At 40.4% G+C, this 12,304-nt stretch overlaps 1 protein-coding gene across 3 annotated transcripts in view; it reads right to left on the reverse strand.

Moving 5' to 3' along the window:
- Window positions 1–12,304, reverse strand: part of cpne5b (copine Vb) — a gene marked incomplete at both ends in the record, with an annotated part of 280,331 nt that overhangs the window by 179,420 nt on the left and 88,607 nt on the right. For 2 of the 3 annotated variants that reach the window (XM_084061233.1, XM_084061231.1), the window contains 2 exons: window positions 4,309–4,348; window positions 8,259–8,362. In XM_084061233.1, the coding sequence (XP_083917359.1) occupies window positions 4,309–4,348; window positions 8,259–8,362 (144 nt within the window). Of the gene's footprint in view, window positions 1–4,293; window positions 4,349–8,258; window positions 8,363–12,304 lie in introns of all 3 variants that reach the window. The other variant, XM_084061232.1, reaches the window with a different exon arrangement.

The raw sequence follows: 12,304 nt of genomic DNA on the forward strand, positions 1-12,304 counted from the left end.
AGGGCCCACTTGAAAATCTGTTCACGGCCCACCCACACCAACATAGCCGAAAAGCCGAAAATGGCCCACCAGTGGGCCCAGACCCGCAGGTTGGGAACGTCTGCCTAAAGGTTTTGTATTATTGGGAGGAGAGGTGAAGACACACTCCATAATCCATTAACAGGTGCAGTTCTTTTTTTTTTGTTTGAAGTGGGATCACTGCTCTGCTTTGCCCTTTTAGTCAACCGCTCTTCTATTAAAAAAAAAAACAGCCTCATTCTAATTCTGAGGAAATTACAAAGCTGCACTCCCTTAATGTCAAGTCCTGCTCAGGAATGGAGCCCGGGTCTAATGGAGACCACACGTCTATACCACTCTTCCGCAACAAATTAGACAGAGGGGGGGATATCGTGCGTATGCGCTTCAGGCAGTACTACTTCAACCAGTTAGGTGTCGTCTACCAGACACCAGGGTCTATTATGTCTCAATATAAGACTAAGGAGACCGCCTCCAACCACTGCAGATGTGCTAGTTATATTGTATTAACATACGTTACCATACAGTGTGCTTAAAACAATGTTTTATTCATCAAAATAAAGAGCACAGCTTCAAAAGGCATCCAATTTTGCATCCAATTTAGAAATTAATTCAAACTATGTAGTTTAAAAGGATAGCTCACCCCCAAAAAGTTTTTTCTATTGATTAGTCACCCCATGGAGACTTGCATTCATTATTCAAGGACATTTTTAAGTTTTTGTCGCATTCCTAAGCCAATACTTTGATGACCAGCGGGCCGGTAGGCATGTGTCTCATCATATTATTGGCTTAGGAATGCGACAAAAACAAAATATTTTCCATGAATTCAAGTCTCCATGGGGTGACTATAATCGATAGCAAAAAAAGGCATTTTGGAGGTGAACTATCCCTTTAACTTTTTGTCCTTCCTTTTTACTGAATTCAAATGAGCTTTTATTATAATGTGTAAAGCACCCTGAAATCCCTCGTTGTTGAAATGTGCTATAACAAATAAATTGGCCTTGTCTGTCATTGGCATTTTGTTTTTCAAAAGATAGAAAGTATTTGATTCTACTGAGATTTTGTAGCTGTGTGTTTGTTTGTTTGTTTGTAGCCAGTAATAATTATCCTTCTTCAGACGAGCAGTGTTGATTTCGTCGACTAAAACTATGATGAAAATATTCGGCGACTACCTTTTTTTCACTGACAAAAACTAAATAAAAACGAAATAAAAACTAAGCTATGATGACTAAAACTAAATATACTGACAATTTCATCAACAAATAAAAACTAGACAAAAGGGTAGTGGAGAAGAGATCCAGTAGAACTAAAAGACAAGTTATTTTATGTTTGGTTGCACTTGGGTGTTGCGCTCTGAAAATAGCAGATCTACAAGCCCTACAAGCTTGTAGATCTGCGATTTTCTGCTAAGTGTAAAATCAGCCATCACAACGCCATCAAGGCACCGCCAAAATACATTTTAGTCTACTAAATCAAATGTAGATTTAGTCGACTATAATCTTATGATATTTAGTCGACTAAAACTAGACAAAAACTAAAACATTTCAGATAACTAAAATATGACTAAAACTAAATGGAATTTTATTCAAAAGACTATGTGACTATAAAACTAAATCAAAATGTGCTGTCAAAATCAGCACTGCAGAGACAGCAGTCAGACAGCAGTAGGTAGAAAGTGAGGGAAATCCTGGCACGTACGTTGAGGTCGACGGGCTTCCAGAGGGGTAGGGCAGGCAGGCAGGCAGCAGGAGCAACAACAACAGTGAACAACAAACAACAACATAATATACCAAGACAACACTCCAATACCAACAACTCTTACAATAGCACTTTTAAAACAATGACTTGAGTGCAAAGATACAAGCGAACAAAAAGTACAGTAAAGTTAGTGACGGAATAATGCAAGCCCTTGGTATCCAAATGCAGCAAATAATCTATCAAATTGATTATTTTTGTGAACAAATAATTCTCTCAATGCTTTTTGTTCCCACAGTTACCATCACAATTAGGCCCAACGATTATATTTGCTTAAAGAAAATAGGCATAAGGGTTGTATGGAAACCAGTGGTTAAAAAGCATTGGATGATCTAAACCTGTGGTTCTCAAACCTTTTCGTGCCGTGGATACCCCATGTATTTTGCCGCAGACCACCATCTGAAAACATTTTGTACCAGGGGCCCCCAGGAGAGAATATTTGTGGTTTAAATGTCCAAATTATTCACTTTTTTTTTCAAACATTTTCCATATTTTTCAAGTATTTAAAAAAAAAAAGCTCACAGCGCAGCACAAAGTGACGCGCTGTGAGCTTGTAGATCTGCAATTTTTGAATCGCCAATGGATAAAGTGGTTGAGATGATTGTAATGCTAGGGGACCCCCTGGAACACCCCCAAGGACCCCTGGGGGTCCCCTGGACTTTGAGAACAATGATCTAAACCAGTGGTTCTCAAAATGTGGTACAGGGACACCCAGGGGTCCTTAAGGGGGTTATGAGGGTTATTCAGGGTTATTCAGGCTAGAATATATTCATCCCACTGAGAATATCACTCTCACCGTTATCTCCCCACCTACAGTATAGACATTGTGTGCTAAATCTAATCTAACAAAAAATAATCTCCTCTTATGGGGTTCCTGGCACAAAATCTAATTCAAACGGAGATCCGTGGCCTCATATGTAACAATTTGGAGGTTTGCTTGACATGACAAATGTGAGAGAACCACTGATATAAACTATTCTACATGAGAATGCGGCAAATTATTGCACAATGCCTACTCATACATTACAGCTGACACCGACAATTATGAGCAAAAACGAAACCAAAAACCCCCCCAACTAAAAACACATAAATAACACTAGCATCCTAGTCCCTGTTTTTCATATTGTATTTTTTATGGCTCGACTACAACAGTAAATCTCATTTGAAAGCACAAAGCAAAGATGCTGTTGACTCAAACCAAACTTTTGCAGAGATTGTTCTTGTTTTGTATTTGGATACTTTTATACAGTTGAAATCGCAAGAAAATTGATTATAGAAATAATAAAACGCTCACACACTGTAGGGCTCCAATGATAAAGTGCTTGATTGCACCCCAAAAAAAAAGTCTGTGAAAGTTTTCGAGCTACACGCTCTTCATCAGACTGAGTTTGATGAACCGTGTGCAAGCGTTTTTATTATTATTTCTATAATAATCTTTCCATTTTCCTGCATTGATCCGTCGCTCAGCACCTGCCCCAATTTTTGGGTTTGGGAATGTGCATGTCTGTCTGTCTTTTTCACAGTAGAAATCGCACCCATAGTTACACAGGCTTGCATTAGACCATCGTGGTGACCAGCATGCATGCAGATCACCATCATCACCAGCACACCACAGATAAAGAGAGAATGAAGCCAGTCTCAGAGGATTCACTATGATAATCATGCCATAAACTGAAGTTGCACAAATGTCCTGTTAATGGCGGCATATTTGTTAGATTCATGCAGAGATTATTGACTCGCGTGGCCAGAAGATCAGATATCTCCACCTACTGATTATACGTCTGGCATTTAACCACTTGGGGGCAACATTAGCAAAACAAATAGCAGGTCTACAAGATGATAGATCGGCTGATTTTGGCATGCACAACAAATGGTGTAGAGGGAAGAAAGTGGTCAGTTAAAAAGCTGAGGTCAGTAACTAAGTACAGTAACTATAAGTAAAAGTACTCATTATGCAGAATATCCTATTTAAAGTTTTCTAATATATACAAATCTTTTGAAAATAGCCGATCTACAAGCTCACAATGCGTCGCGATGCGACGCATTGTGAGCTTGTAGATCGTCTATTTTCAATGGCTGAAATGTATATAAGGCTGAAGTGGGTAATGTATATTTTGTAATAATAATCAATATCTGCAAAGTAGTAAAACTAAAGTTTTCAAATACTTGTAGAGGAGGAAAAGTACAATAGTTGCCTCTGAGATGTAGTGGAGTAGAGGTAAAAGTATTGGAAATTGGAAATACTCAAGTAAAGTACAAATTCCTCAAAATTGTACTCTAGTACATGTACTTAGTTACTTTCCACCACTGTTATCAGGATTGGTGTTCAAGGCTTTGTTGGGCTTTGTTGGCCGATACGGATGTTTTCTCCACTTTTCTAGCAGCTTCTTCACATTTCCCCAGATGTATCAGTATAGGATGAGATCTCTGATCGTCTGGCTATACACGAGACTATAGGTCTGTTTCAGAGAAGACTGGGTCAGGTCTGATTTATCTGTGGCTTCAGGGTCACAATGGGTTAACGTTAAATCCACTCACGTGTTTGGATAAGTCTGGGCTTTTGGAGTCCACATCGTACCTGGAAGAAAACAAAACAGAAAGAGGACAGCCAAGATTTATACACAAAATGCATGATATATCAAACCAACTGTACAACAGGGACGTTAGGTGTGCATTTCTAAAGGACTAGTGGAGAAGAGATCCAGTAGAACTAAACGACACGGGTCCATTTGGTTCCATTTGAACACTCTCAGAGTTACAGACCTGTTTATGGTCATTATGGGCTAGAGCAGTGGTTTTCAACCTTTTTCACGTCAAGGACCCCCAAATTGACACATATTAGCCCAGGGACCACCATTTGAAAAGATATGCCAGGGACTCAACCATTTTGATTTATTGGGGGTCCCAATCTACACTGTATCATCATCATTAGTGTTCTTTTAACTCTGAGAGTGTACAAATGGAACCAAATGGACCTGTTAGGGTCCATTTGGTTCCATTTGTACACTCTCAGAGTTACAGACATATAAGGGTCAATTTGGTTCCTAACTTAATTTGGCTGGGGACCCCCTGGAAACCCCTCAAGGACCACTGGTGGTCCCCGGACCACTGGTTGAGAACCACTGGGCTAGAGAAATATGTGTTTCTGGTAATATTATTGTACACTCATTTTGTATGTCCGTGGCAAAAATAGAATATTGACAAAAGTGTCCAAGCCGGCATGGCGAGGAACCCTGGAAAGCACAGAAACGTCAATGAAAGCGCGAGCTTTCAATCTTGTTCCAAATAAAAAGTATACAACACTTTATCGGCAAGTAATATTTGTGTTCCGTCACAGAACAGGAATATTATTATAGGGTGACCAATGATATTTTCAAAACCCCAAACCGGGACCCTTAATCACTTCAATCTGATTAAAAAGATAGCCTCTCAACGCGTCGCAATGCGATTTTCAAAAGATTTTAATACATTTTGATACCTTGTGAAACTGGATATTCTGCATAATGAGTACATTTACCTTTGGTACTTTAAGTATTTTTTTGATGCCAATACTTTTATACTTTTACTCAAGTACATTTTGATTAACGGACAGATCGATATTTCTACATTGTGGTATTGGAACTTTTACTTTTTAAGTACAAAATGTGAATCGTTTTTCCAACACTGCACATGACACAAACTGGGGGACAGAGGTGGGTTTTCTCCTGATGCTCTGGCGTATTAAATAGCATAGAGTTGTGGTCCATGTTGTGATGATTAGCATGTGAATGCCAGAAGATCAAAGGCAGGAAAACGGAGCAAGTGGGGAATACAGTGAGATTAAACGCCTGATGAAACGATAGATCCTGTTTTAGCCCAGAGATTAATCAGCAGCATTCAGAGACTAGAGAGAGACACTGAAGTGAAACAACAAAAGGTGACTGTCTGAAAAGAAATATCCATTTTGTTCAGCGTTCTTCCTTTCTTACAAAACGAAAACAAACATCAAACATGTAAGAGAGAGACCAGTGGTTCTCAAAGTAGGGTCCGCTATAGTTTTGCTAATGGCTTCATTATAAACAGTATTGATACTTTTACTTAAGTAAAACATTTGAGTATGTTTTCCACCACTAGTGCTGGGTGACATCACACATAGCCTGTCGCTGTCCATCGGTGGTGGTGCTGAAACATTCACTATGCAAGGGTCTTCAACAGGGGGTCCACGGACCCCCAGGGGTCCTTGGGGGGTATATTCCCCAGCGAAATGAGGTACAGTTTATCCACTTAAGCCCTATTTCAAAAAAATAACCAATCTAGAAGCTTATATAACATGTCATGATGTGACACGTTGTGAGCTTGTAAATAGGCTATTTTCATTTATGTTTGCCTATGACATGCACATAATGGGGATGACGGGTTTAAAGTGGTTAATTTCACTTTCATTTCACCAAATTAGAAGATAATTCAATGAGAGAATGTAATGTATAAGAACAACTTCTCTGTTCCAAACCTACATTATGTAGCCAGTTAAGATGAGGACTTTTCTTTTAAAACTCATTTCTAGTCAATCTAGCTAAGAAAATTAAGCCTAAAATTGGCTTCCTCTACCGAAATAGATCTTGCTTTTCTAAAGAAAACAGAATGAGGGTCATTCAAGCTACAATCATGCCAATATTTGACTATGGAGATATTTTATATGCATGCCGCAGACAGCACTTTAAAGCATTGGTTCTCAAAGTGGGATCCGGGGACCCCCAGGGGTCCTTGAGGGAGTTCCAGGGGGTACCCAGCTAAATGATGGATAGTAACCAAATGGACCCTTATATGTCTGTAACTCAGAGAGTGTACAAATGGAACCAAATGGACCCTAACGGGTCCATTTGGTTCCATTTGTACACTCTCAGAGTTAAATCAACATTGATTTTACAATATAAATTGGGTCCCAGAGATAGAAATGCCGTTAAATTGAGGTCCGTATAGCCTAATGCATGTCAAACTGGGGGTCCTTGAAATTAAAATGGTTGAGAATCACTGCTAGAGACATAAAAATCTTCTCTTATGGGGGTCCCTGGCATATCTTTTCAAATGGGGGTCCGCGGGCTAATAAGTGTCAATGTGGGGGTCCTTGACATGAAAAAGTTTGAGAACCACTGCTTTAAAGCCCTTGGATGCAATCTATCACAGTGCACTCCGCTTTATTACAGGTGCAGGTTTCAGGACTCATCACTGTACATTGTACACCTCAGTGGGATGGTCTTCCCTGGCTCTTAGAAGGAAGCAACATGTTACCCTGTTTACATAAAAAAATCCTCAAATGTGTACTTAAGTACAGTACTTGAGTAAATGTACTTAGGTGCTGTACACCACTGGCTTTCAGAATGAATAATGCAAAGAAACAAAAGGCTGAGTTTCAGGCTAGGTCCTGCGGCCTAATATATGAATCATTTTGGGGGTCCTTGAAACTATTTGAGAAGCATTTGTTACAGTCGTCAAATTGCAACAACAAAAAAAAGAGAGAGAAAATAAAAAGTTAGCTTTGCATTGGTTTTTGTTCCAACTCCCTGAATGCTGCTGAATCATACATGGGGCTGTATGGCTTATTAATGATGGTAAAATAGGCAGGGTCATTCTACTGAAAGCTTTCAAAGAGAGTCTTTGAGTGGAAGCTCAAACGCATAAAGACAAGACTGTTGCATGGGGAAGGAATGCAGAAATGATAGACGTGAAGAGGGAACTAAATGTGCAGACTGAACCTTGTATGCGTGCGTGTACGTGCGTCCATTTATATAACAAAACTGTACAATACTGTATTTTTGTCAAGAAAGCTTGTGTAAGAAGGAGACATTGAAGCAGTGGTGGTGATAAAAAGTACTCAAATGTTTTACTTAAAGTATCAATACCGCAATGTAGAAATACTTTTGAGTAAAAGTGCAAAAGTATTTGCATTGAAATATACTTAAGCACTGAAAGTAAAAGTACTCAGTATGCAGTACCATTTCACAAGTAAAAAGCATTATTTTACACTTTGGCTATTCAAAAATATCAAAACATATGAGCTTGTATATCTGCTATTTTTGAAAAATCGTGAACATTTTTAGCTCAAATCTTTGCTTTTGGGGGTCCCTGGAACGAAGTATTTTGAGATGGGGGTCCGCGGCCAAATACATATAATGTTGGGGGTCCTTGGCATGAAAAAGTGTGAGAACCACTAGAAACATTTTTTCAGAATACTGTTGGGATTTAGAAGACATTTGTAGAATCTGCTTCAGGTCTTAATGGGTTAATGGGTTAAGTACAGTATTTGATGTAGTTGTACTTATCTACTTTCCACCACTGCATTGAAGGATGTGTGAGTGTGTGTGTGTGTGTGTGTGTGTGTGTGTGTGTGTGTGTGTGTGTGTGTGTGTGAGAGAGAGAGAGAGAGAGAGAGGGAGAGGAAAGGAGATAAAGAGCAGAAGACAGAGTGGCATACGCCACATGGATTGAACTTCAAAGGGAAAAGAACTCACAGGTCAAAGCGGAGGCTCTGCTTCTCCTCAAAGAAGTAGTCCAGGATGTACTTTCGTACAAAGTCTGGGTTCAGTGTGTTGTCGATCACCTCCGTCCTTCCAAACTGCAGCAGAGAGAGAGAGAGAGAGTCAAAATGTCATTTTTATAGTGTTCCAGTTCATATGTTGTCTGCTCTTTGCTTTGTGTCATCACTTCCAATTGCACTTGTTCAAATCTGTGTCCCATTTGAGTTCTCTCCATTATCCTGAACGGATGAAATCGGTATCCCGACCTGAAAATGCATTTTCTGTTTAACTCATTGACGCGTTCCACACCACCAATGACGTCTTTTGACGCATGTTGCGTGAGTCACCATTTGACTAGCAGTGAAGCAGTAAATCACGCAAATCACAAAAAAAAAAAAAGTCACGTTCACTCCCATTCAAATGGATTTGGAAAAATGCCCTTTTTTCTGCTTTCTGTTGCTTTTTGGCGAAAAACAACCTACATTCAACTGCCAATAACTATGGAACGGATGATCACACTTTTTGTCCCCCGATTCTACGAGACTCGGATACGTTTTAAAGCGTGAAAAATGCAATCGGTGGATGGATCCACCGATTGCATTTTTCAAAGGTTAGTGAAAACAAAACGCTCTGAATCGCTGGCAAGGGCAGCTATAGACAATGTTTTACTCTGGCGGTTAATGTAACTAGACCATACCCGGTCGACGCAGCCGTGGGGGGATATGCGCACATGATCTGGCAACCCGGGAGGCGACATTGTTTGACACATAAACGCTAATAAGAAGCTGAGATTTGATGAAATTGAAAAACGGGCTTCACTGTTGCGTTCAGATGGTAATGGTCAATGGCTGTGTGCAAAATCAGAGCAATTGCTCCAGCCAGTGAGGAGAACCGGGTTGTGACACCACTACGGACAGAGGTTACTAGAATTATAGTAGGATAAAGAGCTGGAGAGACATAGTAGAGAGACTCCTGTTACTGAACAAACACTCTAGGGTACTATAAGAATACAGAGCTATATTTAACACTTATTTTAACCAAAGAAACATATATATTAATGTTATATTATCAATACAAATCTTAATGCATTATCCTCATGGCACCACCGGCAGAACCCGACCCCACAGGTTGGGAAGGGCTGGTTTCTAACAGTATTTAAGCAGTGGCCTGATTAGTGGAGGTGGATGTGATCACACACTGCAGGCTAAGCAGAGGAAGCCATGGAGGCGTGTCTCCTGCCTCCTTGATCCCTCACTACTCTCTTCTTCTCCCACATTAATTATCGTACAGGGAGCACCCACTCAAAACCCACCAGAGAGAGAGAGAGAGAGAGAGAGAGGGAGGGGGGAGGGGGGGGGGGGATGTAGTACAGTTAATATCGGGGTCAGGAGAAGAAGAAGAAGTGGGTGTTGCTTGAAAGCAAAGGAGGAAAAAGAGTGGGAGTTAGAATAGAATTAGACGGAGGAGAGGAGAAGAAAGGTGATGATTAAGACTTCCTCATTAGAGGGATCCTCGCTCGCACACAGTGGCACGTCCAGGAGAAATGCCAGCCGAATGCTGGCACTGAGCCGGAAATGCCGCGTGCACCACGCACGCACACACGCACACACACACACACGCATACACACACGCACACGCACACGCACACGCACACGCACACGCACACGCACACGCACACGCACACGCACACGCACACGCACACACAAATTGGCAGAGCCTTATAAAACTTCTCAAATACAGCCTCCTTTGTTGTTGAACTTTGTTTATTGTATTTTCAATACAACCACAAAGTAACTGCACTGGTAAATGATTAAGTAGGCTAGACGTATAAAACAACACAACCAAACATGCTGTAACAAAAAGAAAGAAAAGAAATCGGAAACCAAAATGTTTTTTTTATGCAGGTCAGCTAAATCACAAAGTGGGGTCTGGACTCTGGGGGACCTCTACAGGTCCTTGAAAGGGTTCCACAGGGTTCCCAGCTACATTTGTTTATAGCATCAAAATCATATTAAAGGGATAGTTCACAAAATTACTTTTTTCTATTGATTTGTCACCCCATAGAGAATTGAATTCATTGAGATTTTTTAGTTTTTGTCGCATTCCTAAGCCAATAATTTGATGACCGCCAGTGGTTCCGGTAGGAGACACAAAAAGTCTCCTTTGAGTCTCCTACCGGATACATTAGCATCTTTCCGCCGGTAATCAAATTATTGGCTTGCGACAAAAACTAAAAAATCTCAATGAATTCAATTCTTCATTGGGTGTGTAATAGATAGAAAATAAATCATTTTTTTGGGTGAACTACTCCTTTAAGCCCTCTTACCCCATTTTATACTTTGGCTATTAAAAAATAGCCAATCTACAAGCTCACAACATGTCACAATGTGAGCTTGTAGATTGGCTATTTTTCTTGAAAACAATCTCTTCTGAGTGGTCCCTGGGACAAACATATTTTCAGACAGGAGGCTTGTAGCCAAATACATATTAATTTGACATGAAAATGTAGTACCACTCAACTAGATCTTACAATGCAGTTCTCCCACAGACTGGTTCTCAAAGTGGGGTCCGGGGACCCCCAGGGGTCCTTGGAGGGATACCAGGGGGTCCCCATCAAAATGTGTTAATACAGCGTCACAATCATTTTAACCCCTTTATCCATATTTTATACTTTAGCTATTCAAAAATCTTGAAAATGTGTGCAAATCTTTAAATCTTTTTTTTTTTTAAAGGCAAACATTTTTAACACAAATCTTTGCTTCTGGGGGTCCCTGGCACAACACATTTTCAGGTGGGGGTCCGCGGCCACATACATATCAAGTTGGGGGTCCTTGGCACGAAAAGGTTTGAGAACCACTGCTCTTAGGGGACCCGGGACCGCGGACTCCCTGTTGAAGACCCTTGGATTAGTTTATGTTTCAGCACCACCACTGATGGACAGCGACGGGCTACAGTATGTGTGCTGTGTCCCAGCACCAGCACCGAGGCTGTATGTTAAATAATAATAATGCACTTTTATTTATAACCCACTTTACATGTTTACAAATCTCAAAGTGCTACAGGGTTTAAAAACAAGACATAAAAGCAGCGAAGGCAACCAGAATTACATGGGACCCTAATCGGCTAAAGGGTAAAAATTACAACTAGGTAAAAAACAGGGCAAATAAAAAAAAGTGCCCAAGAAAATTACGACAATGCTTTGTTAAAAAGGTATACGGTTTTTAGTTCATTTTTAAAAGTGTCAGTGGACTGCAGACGAGGCAGTATGTTTATAAGGAAGCCATTACCAAAGCGATGCGATCCGGATCAATAGAACACACAAATGCAACAATGGAATGACAAGCTATGTTTACTAATTACTTGTGATTGTGTTGAACACGCTGTCTAATTACTAGCCTGGGATCCAGCCTGCTTCACTATGTTCGGCGGATTTCTTTTTCTCACTTCGTTTCTCAGTCTGGAAAGCCTCCTATCTCCACGGGAGGCGGGACATGCCATACGGCTGAAAACGAGCCGTGGCTTCTGATTGGTCTGTAGTGCGGAGCGGGACAAAAACACTAGTGTGATCGTTGTGATTCGTGATTCGTTTGAACAACATCCAATCAGCAACGACGTTGCCTACGTAACATATGTAGTTCCAGTGTAGTTCTGCAAAACGAGTCAAATAGGAGCCTTTCCAGACTGACAAACGAAGAGAGGGAAAAAATCTACCGAACATAGTGAAGCAGTCTGGATCCCAGGCTACCTAATTACGCAGTTGCCATCGAACACAAAATAACTAATTTCTTGTGGCGAGAAAGAGAACTTTGTGGGGGAGAATCTCACATCACATAAAAGTTCTCTTTCAGTTGTAGAACAACAGCTGTATACGGCTTGTTCAAAGAGAAAGGTATAGATAAGGTACAGCGAGTAGCAACAGACGCAGCCGTGCATAATTTGATCAAATAAAAGCAATACAATCTCAGATCGATTCCAGGATATAATGTAATCAAATTACACATCCATTTTGCCATGTTTTTATAGTGTTAAAGAAAAAATAA

Source organism: Gymnoscopelus microlampas (assembly GCF_963454915.1).
Source record: "Gymnoscopelus microlampas genome assembly, chromosome: 7".
Classification (NCBI taxonomy): Eukaryota; Metazoa; Chordata; class Actinopteri; order Myctophiformes; family Myctophidae; genus Gymnoscopelus; species Gymnoscopelus microlampas.